The sequence below is a fragment of the Sorex araneus genome, chromosome X, assembly GCF_027595985.1.
Source record: "Sorex araneus isolate mSorAra2 chromosome X, mSorAra2.pri, whole genome shotgun sequence".
Classification (NCBI taxonomy): domain Eukaryota; kingdom Metazoa; phylum Chordata; class Mammalia; order Eulipotyphla; family Soricidae; genus Sorex; species Sorex araneus.
This window is the reverse complement of record NC_073313.1, coordinates 181,296,176-181,317,989: the sequence shown is the minus strand read 5'-3', so window position 1 is coordinate 181,317,989 and position 21,814 is coordinate 181,296,176. Positions and strand designations below refer to the sequence as shown.

General features: G+C 42.3%; 1 protein-coding gene across 6 annotated transcripts in view; it reads left to right on the top strand.

Moving 5' to 3' along the window:
- CXH2orf76 (chromosome X C2orf76 homolog) overlaps positions 1-21,814 on the top strand; it is a 57,396-nt gene that overhangs the window by 23,244 nt on the left and 12,338 nt on the right. For 2 of the 6 annotated variants that reach the window (XM_055120795.1, XM_055120796.1), the window contains exons 2-5: positions 771-897; positions 1,431-1,488; positions 4,315-4,459; positions 17,480-17,530. In XM_055120795.1, the coding sequence (XP_054976770.1) occupies positions 4,327-4,459; positions 17,480-17,530 (184 nt within the window). In that variant the 5' untranslated portion in view covers positions 771-897; positions 1,431-1,488; positions 4,315-4,326. The remainder of the gene's footprint in view (positions 1-770; positions 898-1,430; positions 1,489-4,314; positions 4,460-17,479; positions 17,531-21,814) is intronic. The other 4 variants (XM_055120797.1, XM_055120799.1, XM_055120798.1 and 1 more) reach the window with 3 other exon arrangements.

Below are 21,814 nucleotides of genomic sequence, written 5' to 3'. Positions count from 1 at the left end.
TGGGGTGCCGGGGGTGGAATCCAGGTCAGTCATATTCAAGGCAAACACTCATTAATTATACTAATTATACAAATTATAATGGCAAATTATTTTATACATGAAAGCATCTCTAGCTTTTATATACAAATATGCTATTTATTCTCAAACTTAATAAAATATTAGTATTATTTGTGTATATTATGAAATATTCCAGATACACCAAAAGGCATAAGGAATGGGATAGTATCCTTATGCCGAATATTTGATTGGGGATTGGGCCACACCCAGCAGTGCTCAGTGGTTACTCCTGGCAGTGCTTGGAGGACCATATATGGTGCCAGAGATCAAACTGGGATCAACAAAGGCAAACACCTTAACCCCTACATGGAATATTTCTGGCCCTACATAGAATATTTTTAAGGTGTAAAATATTGCCAAGGGCTGGAGCAATAGCACAGAGGGTAGAGCGTTCCCCTTGCACGCCACCGACTTGGGTTTGATTCCTCCGCCCCTCTCGGAGAGCCTGGCAAGCTACCGAGAGTATCTCGCCCGTATGGCGGAGCCTGGCAAGCTACCCATGGCGTATTTGACATGCCAAAAATGTAACAACGAGTCTCATTATGGAGATGTTACTAGTGCCCGCTCAAGCAAATCGATGAGCAATGGGATGACAGTGACAGTGAAAATATTGCCAAAGTAATTGAAGGACTCTCATCCTTTTGCTTAAGTTTAAAATCCATTCCTTTCCATCTGAAAGAACAATTTTGCTTTGAATTTGTTGTTTGTTTTAGGGCCACACCCAGTGATGGTTACTCAGGGGTTACTCCTGGCTCCACACTAAGGAATTACTCCCAGCCACGCTCAGGGGACCAAATGAGATACTGGGAATTGAACCCAGGTCAGCTGCGTGCAAGGCAAGTAAGTGCCTTACTCACTGCACTTTGACTCCAGCCCCAATTATGCTTTTCAAACAAAACAAAAACCATGCTTTTGAACTTTGTATGAACAGTAGTATTCTTCTGTCACATTCCTGTTTTTTATTTAACTGTAAAAATTGTCTCCGTTGTCGGTCCTTGTGGTCATTGTTGGTGCAGTGAACAGGGTGTCAGCGCAGGCTTGTGGTACCTTCTAGGCATCACTGCCTTTAATTGTCCTTGCACATAATTGGCCGTAGTGTGCCAGGGACTGAACATTTTGTTGTGGGATGAGGGATCATTTGCAGCGCATGAGTGGTGCCAGCAGCCAAACTCTGACCTACAGACTACATGCTACTGTATTATCTGTGCGGTGCCTCTGTGTTGATGTGTAACATGCTAGTTCGTTTTTATTGCTGAACTGTTCCGTTGTTGAAGTATGTCATGATTTGCTATCTAATCTAGTCTCCTATGAATGGGCATTTAGTTGTTTCCAGTTTTTGCACTGACCATGTTCCTGTTAATGTGCTTTTACAGTTCACCTGGTACACAAATGTGAGTCCCCTACCTGGACTGAAATTGCTAGATTGAAAAGGTATGTGTCTTTTCAGTGTTACCAAAAATCTCCAACTTGACGCTAATAGTAGTTACCACTTGGCTTTCACCTTCACCCTTGTCAGTACTAGGTATTATCAGAGTTCTTGTTAGTAATTTTGAATTCCTGATCACTAATCAGATTCCTCATGTTACTTATGATTTATTGGTAACACGAATTATGTACAAACTTGAAAGTATCATGATATGGTTATACCAGTTAGAAAGATAGAAAAATTGTATCTTTAGAACTCTGTATCTTTGCAGGCTCTTGAGTAAATGATTTGGGTGATTATGATTATATAGTCACTAGAGCATGGACTTTGGACATTAAATTGATGCTTAAATCCTGACTCCAATCTCCTTCTTTATCAGCTTTATGATCTGGGGCCATTTGTTCACTCTCTCCAAGTCTGTTTCCTTGTCTTTGGTTTGGAGAGAGAATGAAATGATGTAACGTGGAAAAATTGGCAAATAGGCTAGTGCAGAGCTTCTTAAAACTGTTCCAGTCACTACATCTTTTCATGTAAGAACTCTTGATGCTACCCATTTACAAAAATCAAACATTTACTGGCAAAAATAAACCATAAATTTATTTTAGTTTTAGTTTGGGAGCCACATCCAGTGGTGCTCAGAGGGGTATTCCTGGCTCTTTGCTCCAGGGTCTCTTCTGGCAGTGCTCAGGGGCCCATACGTGGTGCTGGGGAATGAAACTAAGTTAGCCACATATGGGTCTTATCCCCATACTATCTCCTCTTCTGCCCCATAAAGTTACATTATTGGTGGTGGTGGTGTTGGGGTCACACCTGGCACTATTCAGAGGCTATTTTTAGTTCTGTGCTCCGGGATCACTTCTGGAGGTGCTCAGGGCTCACTCCTGGGGGTACTCTTGGGACCGTATATGGTGCCACATATATGGACTAGCTACATGCAAGGTAAATGTCTTAATCTCTGAACTGTCTCTCCAGCTCCATAATTTAAAAAAAAAATGTTTATTTGGGTATGGGGGTATTGGGCCATTTCCAGCTGTGCTCAAGGCTTACTCCCAGTTGTGCTCAGAGAACACTCCTGGCAGTGCTTGGGTGGACCGTGTGCAGTGCCCAGAATCAAACAGGGATTTGTTGTTTAAAAGTCAGGCACCTTAGTCCCTATTCTACCTTTCCAGCCCTCATACATTTATGTTAAAATAAAATTTTTGTGACCTCCACATTCACCTACATCACCCATACGGTCAATACACATGGTGTAAAAAACTGGGGCTAGTATGTATATTTATGATGAAATAAGCTTAAGTAAGCTCAACATTTGTGTAAATGATGGATGATAACATGGCATAGAATTAAATTATCTCTTAATTCTGGCAGCACGTAGGAGATTAAAATGCAATTTGGGGGCTGGAGTGATAGCACAGCAGGTAGGGCATTTGCCTTGCATGTGACTGACCCAGGTTGATTCCCAGCATCCCATATGGTCCCCTGAGCATGGCCAGGAGTAATTCCTGAGTGCATGAGCCAGGAGTAACGCCTGTTCATCGCCAGGTGTGACCCAAAAACAAAAACAAAAGCAAAAACAAATTCAACTTGGGGACCAGAGAGATAGTACAGCAGGTAGGGCTCTTGCCTTGCATGGTTCCCAGCACCATATATGGTTCCCCGATTGCCACCTGAGGGATTCCTGAGCACAGAGCCAGGAGTAAGACCTGAGCAACATAAGGTGTGGTACTCTTCCTCCAAAGAAACAAACAAAACCCCAGAAAGATAAAAAATAAAATGCTGCCTGTGAGAGTCGACTGTGATGCAATGTGATGTGATGTGATGTGGTGTGTGTGTGTGTGTGTGCGCGCGCATTAGGGATGGAACACAAAGCTCTATATACCCAAGGCAATTGCTCTGCCATTAAGTTACATACTGATCCTGAATGGACTGTTGTCATCTTATTTTACTTATTTTTAAATTTTATTTATTTATTTTTTTGTGTGGGGGGGGCGGGGGGTCACACTTAGCAGGCTTCAAGACTGATTCCTGGCTCTGCACTCAGGGAGCACTCCTGGCAGTGCTCAAGGGACCATATGTGGTGCTGGAAATTGAACCTGGGTCGACCCTGTGCATGGCAAATGCCCCACATGCTGTACTGTCTTTCTCTTGTCATTTATTATTATTATTATTATTATTATTATTATTTAATTGAATCACTGTGATAATCACAGTTATAAGCTTTCATATTTGATTTTCAGTCATACAATGATCAAACACCCATCCCTCCACCATTGCACATTCTCCACCACCAATGTTCCCAGTATCCCCCTCCTTTCTAGTTCCTCCCCCCAACAGTGAGGAGAGCAGATCCTGAGAGGTTAAGTGCATTCGATTGGCAGCCACTGAGTCACTGCCCCCCATACTCACACTCCGTGCTGTCACTGTGTTCTTCTGTGCCTGGCAGCTTTTGTTTTATTTTTTGCTTTTTGGTTCACACCTGGCGATGCACAAGGGTTACTCCTGGCTCTGCACTCAGGAATCACTCCTGGAGGTGCTCAGAGGACCATATGGGATGCTGGGAATCGAACCCAGGTCCGCCCCGTGCAAGGCAAATGCCCTACCTGCTGTACTATCACTTCAGCCCTAGTGCCCGACAGCTTTGTGCTGCAGCAGTGACTGTGACGGCTGTCCAGGAGCACAGTAGACAGGTGACTACCTTGGGATCCTAATGGCTAACCAGGAATCTAGGTTTGGGAGTCCACCATAGTAACCATCTGGATGTCGAGAGTTGCACACGGAAGTGCATGTTTGGGCTTCATCGGGAGTTGATTCTTCTCATATCCCTTGTCCAGGAATTTCTTCACATGGCTTCGGAAGGAGTGACCATTACAGTCCGCCTCATTCGTTCCTTTGAGCATCGAAACTTCAAGCCTGTAGTTTATCACAAAGTTAATTTGGACCAAACTGTAAAGGAATTTATAGTCTTTCTTAAGCAAGGTATGAGTTATATTTTTGCCCTTTTTTTAGTATTGGGGGTGGGGGTGGGGGAAGTTGACTAATACATTAACAGCCTTTTCAGAAATACTTTGAAAGGCATTTATTTCCATCTAAGCCAGGCCTCTTTTGTGGTAGAAGTTCCCCCCACAGATTTGGCAGTGCGACCCCTCCTCAGAGAGTAGTGTCATCCATTTGGCTCCTCATGATCTGGGCTGGGTTTGCCAGGAATGAGCTTATTTTGGGAGCTGGTTCATAAGGGAGTGGTGTGTAGCGAATTACATTTGTTACCTGCTGAGCCTTGGAGCAGGAAGCAGGAAGGTGTCTGTTTTCCTGTTCACAGCCAAGAAATCAGGAGACTGTCAGGTGCTCCCAGAAGTGACCACACTATCTGGAGGGTCTTATCATTTCCAACTACCAATACAGCAAGCGGGGTGTTCATCTTCATTTTGATAGGCTGTGGATGGGTTTCTAACATTTGTGTCCTGATTATCAACACTGGGGAAAAAAATTTTCTTTTATTTATTTATTTATTTAGCTTTTTGGGTCACACCAAAAAGGGCTCAAGGGCTATTCCTGGCTCTAAACTCATGAATTACTCCTGGCGATGCTCGGGGGACCATATTGGATGCTGGGAATCAAACCCAGGTTGGCTTCATGCAAGGCAAACGCCCTACTCTATGTGCTATCGCTCAAGCCCCCAAAGATGTTTTGTTTTTTGTTTTATTTTGGGCCATACCCAGCGATGCTCAGGGGTTCCTCCTGGGTCTGCGCTTCAGCCCCAAAAATTCTTGACTAAGACCAAATTTCATCTGATGCAGTATACAGATCCTATCGTGCTGCTCATGAGTTTTGACAAAGGTATTACTTTATATCTATCTTTAAAAAAATTGTTTTTGGCTTTTTGGGTCACACCTGGCGATGCTCAGGAGTTACTCCTGGCTCTACACTCAGGAGTTACTCCTGGTGGTACTTGGGGAAACCATATGGGATGCTGGGGATTGAATCCTGCTCGGCTGCAAGCTGCAAGACCTCCCTGCTGGACTATTGCCCCTATATCCATCTTTTATTTATTTATTTATTTTTGCTTTTTGGGTCACATCCGGCAATGCACAGGGGTTATTCCTGGCTCTGCACTCAGGAATTACTCCTGGCGGGGCTCAGGGGACCCTATGAGATGCTGGGAATCGAACCTGGGTTGGCCTCGTGCAAGGCAAACGCCCTACCTGCTGTGCTATTATCCATCTTTTATTTAGTTTTTAAACTTTGTCATAGTTTCAGACACAGAGAAATTGCTAAACCTGGACCGGGAATTCCTGAGTGGCCTTCACAGAGATCTCTCAAAGTTCACGTTTTGTTACACTGTATTTTGGGGGGCCATCAGGGGCTCCTCTGGAGATATTTGGGAGACCTTCTTTGCCAGGGGTCAAACCCAGCCCCAAGCATACAAGGCCAATGATCAGTCACTGAATGTTACCCTATTCTTCCTCTTAGAACCACTTTTTTGGTTTGCCACTCCCTTTTTTTAGAAAGCAACACAGTCCCCCTTGGAAATTGGCCTTCTTTGGGAAGGAACAAACAGGAAACTATCCCTATTGCCCTCCCCCCATGTTGTCCAGCACCCCCCCTCCTTGGGAAGCACTGCTGCCCTGATTTATAAGTATGTTGCTGGTAGAATTCCTTTATTTTATTTAGTGTTCCTGTGTGTATTTCCTAAGTACAAGGAATTCTCTTACACACACAGCATAGTGATGCAGAGCAGGGATTTCACAGTGAAACCATACTGTTATCTGGTCTACAGACCATACTGTAATGGTAACAATAAAGTCTTTTTGGAACAGAAAGGATTATACCTGAATTCAGTTTGAGGCTATCCTCTTTCTATTTTGGCAGTTACTTTCGTGTATCCAACCTTATTTTCCCCGCTTGGCAGTGGAGTTGGTGGTGCCCGGTCCTGTATCCTTCCCCCTCGCCCCCCGCCGCTGGTAGCAGTGTTTTAACAGTGGGGTGCAGCACATAGAGCCAGTCTGATGTGATGCAATGTGATGTGGGTCAGTGCCAGGTTGAACTGTTTCCTGCATGCAGTGTAAATGCTCTGCCCCTGAGTCACATCCCAGGGTTCCCAAACGAAATTCCTATATTTTGGAGTCTTTTATTATATTTTGTTATACTGGCCATTTTGAATAGTGCAGCCCAGTTCTTTCACAGTGTATCTTCGTTGCAGTTTACTTCTTTTTTTTTCTGATGTTCTCCCATGATTAGATTGAGTTATGTCTTTTGGCAGGGACATCACAGAAGTGAGGCTGATTCCTCAGGCTTTCATTTAATCTCATGGACAATAATGGTTACTTTGATCAGTTGCTTAAGGTTCTCTCTGCTGGGTTTCTCCTCTGTGAATTTTAATAATGTGTGTGTGTGTGTGTGTTTGTGTGTGTGTGTGTACTGAATATCCAGCTATTTTTCAACCTTTCACCACTTTTCTTTTTTTTTGGACCATTTTTCTTTTTTTTGGACCACATGCAGCAGTTCTCAGGGATTACTCCTGACTCTGCACTTGGGGATTGCTCTTAGTGGTGCTCAGGGAATCTTTTGGGATGGTGGGGATCCAACCAAGCCCGCTACATTAAGACAAGCACCCAGCTTGCTGTTCTATAGCTCCAGCCCCAGATGATCATTCTTGGTTCTTGTTTCATTCAGTTATTATAGTTGATGGGAAATGGCAATTATTTTCTTATTCTATCATTCCTTTTACAGATATTATTTACTTTTCCACAGTAAGGAAGAACTATTATTGCCCTCCTCCATTTATTTAATAATTTATTTATAGCGCTGTGGATACATGGATTATTTTGCTTAGATGATTATAATCCTCTGTCATTGGCATTTATTTTGATGCTCCAATTCTCCCCATTTTTGGTTAGCGCTGACCCCATCATTCTGGCCATGTGTCCGTTAGCTGGAGTGCATCATTCCTTGAGCATTTCCTTACCTGTTGATGGAACAAGACATTCCAGACCTCCATCCCTTCCTTTCTCTGAGCACCTCCGATTCTCTTACTGGAGAATGACACTGGCAAAACAAGATTTGGGTTTGTATGTATGCAATGGAATTGTGCACTTTTAAAAAATGCAGTGAATTCTGACATTTTTCATTCATTTTGTAAAAAAAAAAAAACTTTTCTTATGTGCCTGCAGGGGATCAAACCCAGACCTCAGCATGTTGCATGATGAGTCGTTCCCTGAGCTACAGTCCTGGCTAGACTTCGTGAATGTTTGGAGCTCTTTTCCTCTGGTCTCTTTTTCTGTCTCTCTCTAACTTTGGGTGCTTTCACTGACTAGTATTAGGTAGTACAGAATATGCAAATTTGTAAATCCACAGAGCAGTCAATCTGCTTGTAGAGCTTATAAAACATTTCCCAAAGAGAATATAATTTTTTTCTTCCACTTTTTTTTTTTTTTTTGCTTTTTGGGTCACACCCGGCAATGCACAGGGGTTACTCCTGGCTCTGCACTCAGGAATTACTCCTGGCGGTGCTCAGGGGACCATATGGGATGCTGGGAATCGAACCTGGGTCGGCTGCGTGCAAGGCAAACTTCCTACCTGCTGTGCTATTGCTCCAGCCCCGGAGAATATAATTTTTAAAATGATCATAAGCGCACTTAAAGTAGTGATTTCTTGTCCTGCTTCCAGATTTTTTTGGAAGGTTAAGAATTGGTGCTAAGGAATAATGACGAGTATAGAGTGTCCTGTTTTGGGTTTTGTTTTGTTTTTTGTTGCCAATCTGTCTGTGCTTGAAGAATCTAGTGTGGGTCATTTGCAAGGCCAGCATCTGCTGATTTCTCTGTGTCCCTGGCCCCCTGTGTGTCCTGTTTTTGAAAGCGTATCACCAAAGCATTTTGGGGTTTTGTTGGATTTTTAAAAAAATTTTTGCAGTGCTGGGTATTGAACTCGGGCCCTCACACATACAAGTCTAATGATTTTTGTTGTTATTGTTTGGCTTTTTTGAGTCACACTGGAGATACTCAGGGGCTACTTCCAGCTCTGCACTCAGGAATTACTCCTGGTGGTGCTCAGGGGACCATTTGGGATGTCAGGGATCGAACCTGTGTTGGCCATGTATAAGGCAAATGCTCTACTCACTGTACTATAACTCCGGGCCCCTACAAGGCTAGTGTTCTACCCTGAGCTACACAGTTCCCATGTTTCATATGTTTAAAATCCATTTGTGGATAGTGGGTGACAGTGTTTCTTGATACTGAATCACTGAATGCCACGATGTTCTTCCATAGAACAAAAATAGGTTCTTCTCGAAGTCCTGGAGAGTAACAAGTCACTGCCAAACTGTCAGAGTGGGGAAGGAATGTTCTTCCCAGGCCACTGTTGCCTTGTTCTTCCCTGAATTCGGGGGAGGAGAATTCGACCCCATCAGAGCAGGGGCAAGCATATCACACCTGTCATCTGCATTCATCGCATGCCATCCCTGCTCCCTTCACTGTGTGAGGGCTGTGCTCTCCACAGACTGAAAGATGAGCTTCTGGGAATACAGACCTTGGGAGTTACGGGCTCTGTGGATGTGGAAACCAGCCCTAGTGAGGTCCCCTCATGGGAGGTGTCGTAGAGCTCTGCGAGCTTGGTGGGCTGTGCACTTAACCTTTCATAAATTATATATACAACGAGACCAAACTCTTTATTACTAGGATTAAAAAAAATTATTTTTTAAATTTTCTAAAATGGTAATTGTTGTCATGTAGGTCACATGTTTTCAATAGTGTGGACATTCTTGGTGTTGATGTACATGATCACATTGCCCTACCACCAAAAGTGCCCAAGACCCTTCAGTATTGTTACTTCCTGTCCCTTTTTCATTCCCCCCTCCAGATTCTCGCTTTTATAAACCAGCACCAGGGGTTTAGGTACAGGATTTCAGTCCTTTGATTTAGTTTTCTTAGCATGGTGGTCTTTAGTTCCATCCAAGTCTCAACAAACTGTAACACTGCATCTTTTTTTAAAATTTTTTTTTAAAATTTTAAAAAATTATTTATTTTTTAAAAATTTTTATCTTTTTTTTATTTATTTTTTTTAAGAAATATTTTATTGAACCACCGTGAAAAAAAGAAAAAAAATACAAAGCTTTCAGGTTTAAGTCACAGTCAAACACTGATTAATCCACCATCCCTTCACCAGTGCACCCATTCCACCACCAAGAACCCCAATACACCCCCCTCCCACCCCACCCCCCATCTAAGTAGCTAATGATATTCCCATTATTCTCTCTCTATATATATTGAGTACATTCCATATTTCCATACAGAACTCACTATTATTGATTGGAAATTTTCCCCAACAATCAGGCCTGTTGAATAGGCATCATCTAATAATTTCTCTACATTGCTAATAGTGAAGACTTTAAGTTTTTATCTTTTTTAAAAATTAAGTTTATTTTTAATTAGTGAGTCAACGTGAGGGTACAGTTACAGATTTATACATTTTTGTGCTCATGTTTCTCCCTTACAAAGTTCGATAACCCATCCCTTCACCAGTGCCCATTCTCCACCACCAGTAAACCCAACATCCCTCCCCGCCTCCCCAGTCCCGTCTCCCCCCACCCCACACTGCCACTATGGCAGGGTATTCCCTTTTGTTCTCTCTCTCTGATTAGGTGTTGTGGTTTACAATAAAGGTGTTGAGTGGCCATTGTGTTCAGTCTCTAGTCTATATTCGGCCCGCATCATCTTTCCCCCACATGACCTCCAACCACATTTTACTTGGTGTTCCCTTCTCTGAGTTGCCCAGAATGAGAGACCAGCCTCCAAGCCATGGAGACAACCTCCTGGTACTTATTTCTACTATTCTTGGGTGTTAGTCTTATAGTCTATTATTCTGTATTCCACAGATGAGTGCAATCTTTCTATGTCTGTCTCTCTCTTTCTGACTCATTTCACTTAGCATGATACTTTCCATGCTGATCCACTTATATGCAAACGTCATGACCTCATTCTTTCTAACAGCTGCATAGTATTCCTTTGTATAGATGTACCAGAGTTTCTTCAACCAGTCATCTGTTCTAGGGCACTCGGGTTTTTTCCAGATTCTGGCTATTGTAAACAGTGCTGCGATGAACATATAAGTGCAGATGTCATTTCGACTATACTTTTTGGCTTTTCTGGGATATATTCCCAGCAGTGGTATTGCTGGGTCAAATGGGAGCTCAACCTCTAGTTTTTTGAGAATCGTCCATATTGTTTTCCAAAAGGGCTGAACTAGCCGGCGTTCCCACCAGGAGTGTAGAAGGGTCCCTTTCTCCCCACATCCTCTCCAACAGCAGTTGCTTTTGTCCTTTTGGATGTGTGCTAGCTTCTGTGGTGTGAGGTGGTATCTCATGGTTGTTTTGATCTGCATCTCTCTGATGATTAGTGATATAGAGCACTTTTTCACGTGCCTTTTGGCCATTTGTATCTCTTCCTTGGTAAAGTTTCTGTTCATTTCTTCGCCCCATTTTTTGATGGGGTTGGATGTTTTCTTCTTGTAGAGTTCAACCAACACTGCATCTTTTCTGCAGTTGCATTTTACTGTATATATAGACCACAACTTCTTTAACCATTCATCCTTGGACATTTGAATTGTTGCCTTGTTTTGGTTATTGTTCTAAGTGCTGCAGTGAGCATGGGTATTCGGTCGACTTCTCAAATTAATGTTTTTATTTTGTGCATGTGTGTTTGTGTGTGTGGGGGGGAAGTAGATACCAAGAAGCCGGATTTCTGGGTTGAATGGGAGCTCTACTCTTACTTTTTTTGAGAAATCACTGTACTGTTTTCTGTTGGGACTATTTTCTATTGGGACTGAGGCTGACAGCATTCTCAGAAACCGTGAAGACGGTTCCTTTTTCACTACATGCCTACCACTTCCACTGACTTCCCATCCTTTTGGTATTGGTCATTTTCACTAGTGTGAGACTATACCCCACTGCTGCTATGATTTGTGTTACCCTGATAGTTGATGATGATAAATACTTTTCTGTATGCCTGTTAGCCAACCATATGTTCTGTTTGTAGAAGTGTCTGTTAACTTCCTCTCCCTTTTGTTTGATGGGACTATTAAGTTTTGTTTGTTTGTTGAGCTGTGTGAGCACTTTTTATAAGTTTTGATATTAGACCTTTATCTAATGTATAGTATATAGGTATCTTCTCCCATTCAGTTGAGTGTCTTTATTTTAGCCTGAGTTTCTTTTACCAGAATATTATTATATCAAACTAGAATATATTATATCAAGCTATTAACTTTGATATAATGCCATTATATCAAATACCTTGATGTAATACTTTGATATAATACCATTTGTTTTTATCTTTTCTGTAGGAATAAAATCATTGAAGACACCTCTGAGGTCTTATCCTGGAGAATTCTGCCTATATTTTCTCAGTCTATTTTAGGGATTCTGGCCTAATCTTAAGCTCTTTTATCCACTTTGAATGAACTTTTGTGCATGTTGTGTGATATTGAACTTTTGTGTATGTGCAATACAAATCAGGTTTTATTATTTTTGCATGAGGCCATACGGTTTTGGCTATGCAGTTTTCCCAGCATCTTTTGTTGAAGAAGCTTTCCTTGCTCCAGTTCCTTTGTCATAAACTAACTCTCCATAAATTAATGAGACTTTATCTCTGGGATCTCAATTCTAGTTATCTTTATTTTAGACCATGTTTATTCCAGTATCATGCCTTACTATGGCTAGGAATCACTTTTTTTTTAATTGAATTACAGTGATATACACAATTACAAAGTTGTTCATGATCGGGTTTCAGTCATAGAATGTTCCAACACCTGTCCCTTCACCAGTGTACATTGCCCACCACCAGTGGTCCCAGTCCACCCTCCCCACCTCTATGGCAGTCACTTTCTCTCTCTCTCTCTCTCTCTCTCTCTCTCTGTCTCTTTCTCTCTTTCTTGGAATCAACTTTAAAAAACATGTGAAAGACGTATACATTTTAAACTATAAATTGCTCCTGAAAGAAATAGAAATAGACACCAGGAAATGGAAAAATTTTTATGTTCATGGATTGGGAGAATTAGTATGCTCGGAATAACCATCCCGTCTAAAACATTATATAGATTCAGTGCAATTCCCTTCAAAATTTCAGTGACATTCTTGGAGTTGTTAGAGCAAACTGCTACAGTGTGTATGGAGTCTGATCACAGTGCTGACCAGGAGAGGTGCTCCTTAGGTGTTGTGCTCCCCAGGGATCCTTGTAGTGCTCACACATCTGCTCTCTGCAGGTCATATTCCTCACTGCAGTGCTCACACATCATTTTAATTTTGGTGCTCGTCAGGGGCTAAATGCTTCTCCTCAAAGTGCTTACATACCTGACTGTGATTGAAAATTACGTGTACGGGTAAGTGTGACCATAGCAGTCCGGGTCATTCTCCAGGCAAGAGGGTGGGCTGCATCTGGGTGTGCTCAGGGCTTACTACTGGCTCTGCCTCAGGGGTCTCTCCCAGCAGTGCTCAAGGGACCATATGTGTTGCTGGGAATCAGACCCGGGTCAGCCCCATACAAAGCAAGTGGCTTCATGACCATACTGTCTTATTTCCAATTTCTTTTTCCTACTAGGTGCTTATGCTTTCCCTAAAAGTTTTCAAATGTCATTCCAGCACCTAATAAAAAGTTATAAATAGCATCACATCTATATTTTAAGTTTTTACTATGAGGTAGAATATTGCTCTATTGTCTATGAATATTTTAATAAGTTTCCAGACTTCATTGATTTTTCTACTGAAATGTGGGCTTTAACATTTCAGACTCCTTTGTGTAATCAATTGCCAGTGTATGTATTAAGTTGCTTTGTTTTTTGATAGAACATAATTCACATTTTCATAGAATGATTAAAGTTCTATGTTTAATTCATAATTAATTTCAAGTTCCTCATAGAATAATTTTTCTATGAATCTCTTTTATGGAGACCTAAATGAATCAGTTAAGTCTCTGTTGCCTTCTTGTGATACTTCATTTTTATTAATTTTATTTTTGGTGGTGCTGGGGATTGAATAGGAAACATACTGTAGCACTGTCATCCCGTTCATCGATTTGCTCAAACAGGCACCAGTAATGTCTCCATTGTGAGACTTGTTGTTACTGGTTTTTTTTTGGCATATCAAATACGACACGGGTAGCTTGCCAGGCTCTGCTGTGCGGGCGGGATACTCTCGATAGCTTGCCAGGCTCTTCGAGAGGGACGGAGGAATCGAACCCTGGTCGGCCACGTGCAAGCAAATGCCCTATCCGCTGTGCTATTGCTCCAGTCTGTCCCTCTTGGAGAGCCTGGCAAACTACCCATGGCATATTCGTCATGCCAAACACAGTAGCAACAAGTCTCACAATGGAGACAATACTGGTACCCTCTCAAGCAAATCGATGAACAATGGGACGACAGTGCTACAGTGCTACAGTGCTGGGGATTGAACCCAGGACCTCAGACATGCTAGGCAAATACTCCCCAGTGAACTATACCCCAGTGAGCTACATCCCTGACCCCCTGTTCCTTTGTGATAATGACATATTCAATTTGTTTAAAAAGAATCCGGCAGTTCTGAGTATTTCTGTAAAATGTTCATTGCGTCCCAAGCCAGGGATGTGGTTCAGCAGCAAAGAACATGCTTTACACCTGTCAGATCCTGGCTTCCATCTCTAGCACCACAAAACAAAACATCAGGCAAACCAAATATATCATTTGGGTCCCCAAATTAAGCTCAAGGGCAGAGTAGCAGAATACCAAAAATTAAAATAAAATAAAATAAACTACAAAATGGAGCTAATTCCCAGATTTTGCTTTTTTGAGCCACACCTGGTGGTGCCCAGGGGTTACTCCTGAGGTCACTCCTGGCTGGCTTGGAGGATCATATGGGGCGCCTTCATGTGTCGGACCTGGCTCAGCCCATGGTCAGCCATGTGCAAGGCAAATGCCCTACCTGCTATACCATTGCTTCGACCCACTTCTCAGGATGTTACAACTGCTTTGGCATCGCAGACCTTTTCTAGCCAAGGTGGAATGACAGGAATCTAATAATTTACTATTATGCCTTAGCAACTAAAGAACTGCAAAACATACAAATCTGTGATTCTCAGCCAGTCAGTTGGTAGTTCACTGCTGTGTGCTCAGGCCTGCAGTTAGTTCCTTGGGCTACTTCTTGGGGTCTGTAGGGCTGCTTCCTGTGATGCCCTGGGTGGGGGGGGGGAACTGTGCACCGAGCATCACATGGGGTCAGCTGCCCCATACTATATCTCTGGCCCCTAACTGACATTTCTTTGGCCCATCGTTTCTAAGTGAGTGTGAAATAAAAGGGGTGACATAGAGCATCTGTGTTGAACTAAGCCGGAATTTCAAATGAGGTTCTGGCAGAGGCATCCTGACCCCAGAGAGCCTTGTGTTGACAACAGTGCCTTGTTTATTTGCACATTTTTTGATTTAAAGCGTGGTTGGTGTTCCTCCTCCCCACTCTGGTACCTTCAGCTGTGCTGAGTTTTAAGGGCTTGTTTCTCTTTGGATTTATTTGTTCCCTGCCTTTATTTCTTTAAGATCCCGCATATGAGGGAGATGTCTGGTATTTATCTCTGACCTTCCGGCTTTCTTTGCTTAGCATGATCCCCTCCTATGTGGTTGTAATAGGCAGAGTTTCATCTTTTCTCAGAACTCAGTGTGATTTTGTTCTGTGGATGTATTTTACAGCTTCTTTTCCCACTCATGGTTGTTGGGCTCTTGGTTGCTTATATATTTTGGATAACTATAAATAGTACAGTAGTGAATGGAGGCATGTACATTTATCTCTTCTGGGGAAGGGCAGTTTGGGTCACACCTGGCTGTGCGTAGGGCTTACTCCTGGCTTTGTATTCAAAGGTGGCCTTTAGTGGTGCTTGGGGGGACACTTAGGGGTGCCACAGATTGAATTCAGTTTAATGCATGCAAGGTAAGCATCTTGCCTTCTGCACTGTTTCCCCAGCCCCATACTTATCTTTTTGAATTAGTATTTATGTTCTTCTAGCAGGCTGGAGCAATAGCACAGTGGGTAAAGCATTTGCCTTGCATGCTGGCTGACCCAGGTTTGATTCCTTCGTCCCTCTCGGAGAGCTTGGCAAGCTACCCGTGGTGTATTCAATATGTCAAAAACAGTAACAACAAGTCTCACAATGGAGATGTTACTGGTGCCCGCTCAAGCAAATCGATGAACAACGGATGACAGTGACAGTGACAGTGACAGTTCTAGCAGTTACCTGGTAGTGGAATTGTTGGCTATCTGTTAGATCTATTTTTGATGTGTAGGGAACTCTCTCTATAGTTTTCCATAAGAAGGTAAGTCAATTTCTGTTCCCACCAACAGTGTATAAAGTTTCCTTTCTCTCCACTCCTCTGCCAGAACTGTTGAAAGAATAAAGCTGAAGACTAAGACTTGGCTCAGTACTAAAGTACACACCTTGCATATATATATGGCCCTGAGTTCCATTCCTGGCACCATCAGCTGTGGCTTTCATTAAAAAACAAAACAGTGAATGCTGGAGAGATAGTACAGTGGCTAGGGTGCTTGCTCTGCACATGGCTAACCCAGGTTCCATTCCTAGTACTCCATGGGATCCCCTGAGCTCTGCCAGGAGCAGTCCTTGAGCACAGAGCCAGAAGTCAGCCCTGAGCCAGAGCTGGGTGTGGCCCCAAATCCAAAATAATAAAAGTTAAAAAAAAATTAAAGAAGGCCAAATGAATACTGTTGTTTGGAACACTTTTAAAAAAAGTAGTATTTTATTTTATTTTATTTGACTGATTTTTTTTCTTTTATTTTGTTTGCCCTTGCCTTTCTCACTATTGTTGCTGAGGTTGTGATGAGAGCAGAGGTTGTGTGTCAAGTTGTGCTGTTTGTTTGCTTGTCTATGGTGCTCACCATTCTGCGTTGCTTTCGTGGTGGTGCTTGTAGACGTACTCGCCAGAGGTCCCACTCTTAGTTGAGGCACACAAGTTACGGTTGTGGTGCTCACCAGGGCCACTACAGTGCTCACAAGAAGTCACACTTCCTGGGGCTGGCGCTTGTAAATCTTGTTTAGTGATGATGGTCCCACCAGGCCTTGCACCTCCTATTGTGGTGCTTATATGTACCCGACCATGGCATGGCTGGAAACTGGGGGCTTGGGGCTCACCATTAGGAGAGCTGCCAGGCTCAGACTGCATATTTGTCAGGAGTGTGCCCCACGCATGTGGGACACCAGGGGTTTGAACTTGTAACCATGTGCATGCAGGGCAAGGCCTTAGAGGCCCTGTGCTATTCTGCTGGCCCCCGGAAACACTATTTTAAGCATATTTTACTCTTCCCTCCACACCAAGTGTGTGGACTTATATTGTAGGTTATTTGAATTTTATTTCGGGTAAAAAGATTGTTTTAGGTCTTTTTTGTCTCACTGCTGCTGACCAATAATAACCCACATGGTTCTCAGATTTATATCTTGTCACAGCTCAACATCTTACTGTCCGAATGTACCAAGTTTGGGGGTTACCCTTAGATTTGGATGGCCTATTTTTATTTTCTCTCCCCTTTCCCACCCCTTCCCTTCCTCTCCTCCCTCCTGCCCCTGCCCTCCCCTCCCCTTTCCTCCCTCCTACCCGACCCTCCTCATCTTCCTCTCCCCTCCCCTTCTCTTCCTTTCCCTGTTCCAGTGGCGGGGGATCACATACTCGAGATCACAGGCTCTAGTACTCACGCATTTAGTTGTGGTGCTCGTCAAGGGTCACCCCTTGTAGTTGTGGTGCTTGGAAATTGCTGTGGGACAGTGATCCCCACCAGCAGGGCTGCCAGTCAGGAGCACTCACAAACAGTGGAGCCATTAGGCTCACTCTGAGACCTGTCGCAGTGCGGGACCACTAGGACACCAGGGAGCATGTGTGACGTCTGGATGGGTAGAACCGAATCAAAAGATTCTGTTTACTCTGTATTCCTATACTGTGTGTCTGTTTGGATATTTTATAGTAAGAGTAATCTCTCTCTTCTAGATGTGCCTGTAAGGACCAGCCTGCCACCTCCATTCAGAAGTTATAAATATGGTAAACAGCTTTGTTATTCTCTTCCCAAAAAAAGTTAATATAGCTTATGATTTACTATTGCTATGAATTTTAATTTTGTTTTTATTAGCTCTATTAAAGTTAAAATTGCATGATAATGGTATGCAAGTTTCAGGTGTGCGTCAATGAAAATCAACATGTATATAAATGACATTAAGCTGATGACCAACAGTCTGATTCTGTGGCTCACTGTAACTTGGCTGGCTTCCTTGTCCACATTTACCCACCCACCTTTCTTTCCTCTTCACCTTTGGTAAACAGCAATTGGTTGTAGAATCCAAAATTTTATTTTATTTTATGTTTTTGGGGCCACTCCCAGTGGTGCTCAAGGGTTACACCTGACTTTTTAGTCAGGAGTCACTCCTGGCAGGCTCAGGGAACTGTAAGGGATGCTGGGATTGAATCTGGGCTGGCCGAATTCAAGGCAAGGGCCCCATCTGCTGTACTATCTCTCTGGCCTCCAATATTTTATTTGTTTTCTGTAATTCATCTCTTTACTTGTTTCCTTCACAGGAGTGAAATCACACAGCCTCTGTCCTCAGTCTGGCCCTTTTCACTAAGATAATACTCTGTAGGCATTATTGCAAATAGCAGATTCCTTGTGCTTTTTTAAGTGAACAGCATTCCATTGTGTCCCTGTGTTGTATCTTTATCCATTCAACAGTGAGTGGGTACTTTGGTCACCTCCAGTTCTTGGCTATGTTTAGTGCTACAAGGAATGTACATTTATGGGCAGACACAATATGCATATCTCTTGGAACCAGTGCTTTTGTATTGTTTTTCTAAGTAGCAAAACATGGGACAGCTGGATTGTATGGGGTTTCTAGTTTTAATTTTGGAGTATCTCTCTACTGCTTTCCATGGTGGGGGCACCAGCGTGCATCCCCACTTGGAGTATACATGGGTTCCCGTCTCTCCTCAACCTCTCACACACTTGTTTCTTGCCTTTTGGAAAACAGCCATTCTCTCTGAGATGAGGTGATACCTCCTTCTTGTTTTGATTTGCATTTCCCTAAGAGTTAAAAGATAATCATGGTTCTCTCACATGCTTATTCAGTGATCTGTGTGTCTTCTTTGGAGAAGTGTCAGTTTAGATCCTCTGCCCATTAACATTTTTTTTTAAATTGTTGAGTTTTAACCAAGTTGGAAGGTTATTTAGAAATAGGAATTCTAGTATTTTGTTTAATAAATAAATTTTATTGCCAAGTAAAGAGAAAAGTAAAAGTTATTAAAGACAAGGAGTTAAAAGATAATTGCTCTGGAACAATGGTGGAGGGAAGTGGCTACTGTAGTGGAGGATGTGGTATTGGAATGTGTTATACATGATCTCCTGCCATTATCAGTATTGTAAACTATGGTGCCTAAAATTAAAAACAAATTAAATATAAGTAAAAATTGAAATACCAGAAGTTTAAGCATGCTACATAGCAAGACTTAGTTTTATTTGTCAGTATGAAGATCATATACTTATTAATCTAAAGTTAAGTTATACCAAACTTTGAATTTGAGACTTTATTTGAAATTATGATGAACCCAATAAATATCTCTGTTACTTGGTACAGACATTTCAGAGCATAAATTTTTGATTAACTTAGATCAATTCTTGGAGTGGTTTTTAATTCCATTCTCATTTGGCAGAGCAACTTATGACCTAAAATACTCAGAAATCACAGTCTTCATCGTGTGTCTGCATTTTAATATCTGGTGACTAATTGTGAGGTTATAAAGTGTGTATAAGAAATTGGAGGCACCGAGTGGAAAATACTTAGACTTATTGGACTTAAAAGTTTGCATACTCAATATTGAATAAGAGAATGGTTAAAAAAAATGATTAAGTAAATATGAAACATCTTGGTTCAGGCTTTGAAAGTACAATGACTTGAAATAACCTTAAACTTGAATTGGCCTGCAGATGCCACTTAAATGAGAATATTTACATATGTTTCCTTTCTTGCATAGTGTGTGTGTGTGTGTTCAAACAAGTGTTATGTAACTTATTTTGAACTATAAATTTTAATTAATAAAAGCGTCAGATAGGGTCAGGGAAGATAGTACAAAGGTTTAGGCACTTACACACAGCCAGCCCAAATTTAGGCCCTAGCACCATAGAGGGCTCCCCGAAAAATGCCAAGATTGATTCCTGAGCATAGAGCAAGAGGAAGCCCTGAGCACCACTGGGTTTGCCTCCCCCCACCCCCCCAAGCATAAGAATATGTGGGTGCTGATCATCATGGTGGTAGATAATGGACCTTTTGTATCATGCCACCTTATCTCGTGGCCTAGTCTTTCTTCCTTTACTATTCAGATGAATTGGCAGAATAAACAAATGAACACATTTATCTCTAGAGAAATTAGAGAATCACCAGAGTTTTTGATAGGCCCTGATGTTGGCTCCTTACCAGTCTGCTGCTTTGTTCAACAAAAAAGCTGAAGTGTTACTTTTTCACCTGTACTTAGTCCTCCCTCCCTGCCCATTGGGGGCAGAGCATGCTGGGCGCCCCAGAGGGGCAAGACTCTGAGTCCAATTTCACTTTCTGTCCATCTCACCACCTCCCTGCTCTTATGCAAAGTGCTAGTTCTTGTTGCCAGTTTTTCAGAGCTGGTCCTGGAATTTTATCGGTACCCATACCCATTATTGATTTGCCCTCACCAAGTTGGGTGTTTCTAAAGCACAAGAGATACTGTCTTTTTTTTTTTTTTTTGCTTTTTGGGTCACACCCAGCAATGCTCAGGGGTTACTCTTGGCTCTGCACTCAGGAATTACTCCTGGAAGCGCTTGGGAGACCATGTGGGATGCCAGGGATAGAACCCAGGTCGGCCATGTGCAAGGCAAACACCCTACCCGCTGTACTATCACTCTGCCCCGGATACTTTCTGATTTTTAAATCACTTACTCAATGTGCATGTGGAGGGGTGGGAAGAGGGCTTAGGAGAAATTTCTCTGTGTCCCTCTAGAGTTTTTGTAGGCTGGCAAATAGCTTCAAACAGATTGTAAAGAAAAAAGACACACACACACACACACACACACACACACACAGAGTTTAACAGTAAAAAGTTTACCTCTATTGTACATGATAGAAACTATAAAACTGCGTAACTCACCAAAACGGCCTCAGCCATCAATGAGATCACTTCTAAAATAAACGAGCGAGGGGCCCGAGAGATAGTAAGGGGTTCAAGTGCTTGACTGGCACCACATATGGTCCCCTGAGCACCTCCAGGGGTGATCCCTAAGTGACACAGCAAGAATAAGCCTTGATCACTGCTGGGTGTCACCCCAAAACATAACAGCAACAACAAAGATAAAGAAGCTAAAGGTGGGGACCGGTCACCAGGGAAAGCCCAGAAACCAGGGCTGTCCGACTTTAAATGACTACCTTCTCCATGGATAGGAGTTCAGGAAGTTAGGTCTCAGCAAAATTTCAGAGAGAAGTCTTTTCTTTGACACTTGTGTCTCTTATAAAAGCACAATCTTCACCCAACCTTCAAATCCCCTCTTAGGAAATAATCCTCATGCCAGACACCTATTTTTACCAGAATGTCAGATTTTATTTCCCTGTAGTGTACACAGTAAATGGTGGTTGTTGGCAGGGTGGGGCTGCTAATTCATCTCATAAAACTGTGTGAGGTTGGCTGAGATTCTACCTTAACTTACCTTCTGTAACTGAATGATCTTGTACTAAAAATTGCAATTGATAATTGAAAGATGACTAATGTGTAATTCAGAGTCTCCCTTAACTGTGTTAGGTACCCTATTCTGTATTATTAGAACATAGCTAAATCAAGGTCCCTTTTTTAAATATAAATCCTTTCATGTCATTTCAATATTGGAATTCTTCACTGAATCAGGTGACATGGTGGAAATACATTTTAGGATAAGTAACACTGAGGGAAGAGTTGGAAACTTCTGACATTAAATTGATTGTATGATGTCATTAAAAGCTGATGGTAGCAGAGTTAGAATTTTACTCAATGTGGAGAAATTCCTAACTGGGAATTTATAGCATGGCCTGACTTTAAGGCTAAAAGAATGAAGTGTGAAGAAGAGATTGTTGAATATGACACATTCAGTGGTGTGATCTTGTGCAATATTTGAACCCCAAAGAAGCAGATGGTGCTGTTTTCTGGACATAAGCAGCCTGCTCACAGATTACCAGTGATCCTTGATAGTGTTTGAATTCTAAGAGTGGAGTTAAAAAGGGAAGACGTAGGCCCCAACTCGAGTCATTTGTACTAAGCTCCTTATCATCAAACCCAGACTTCATA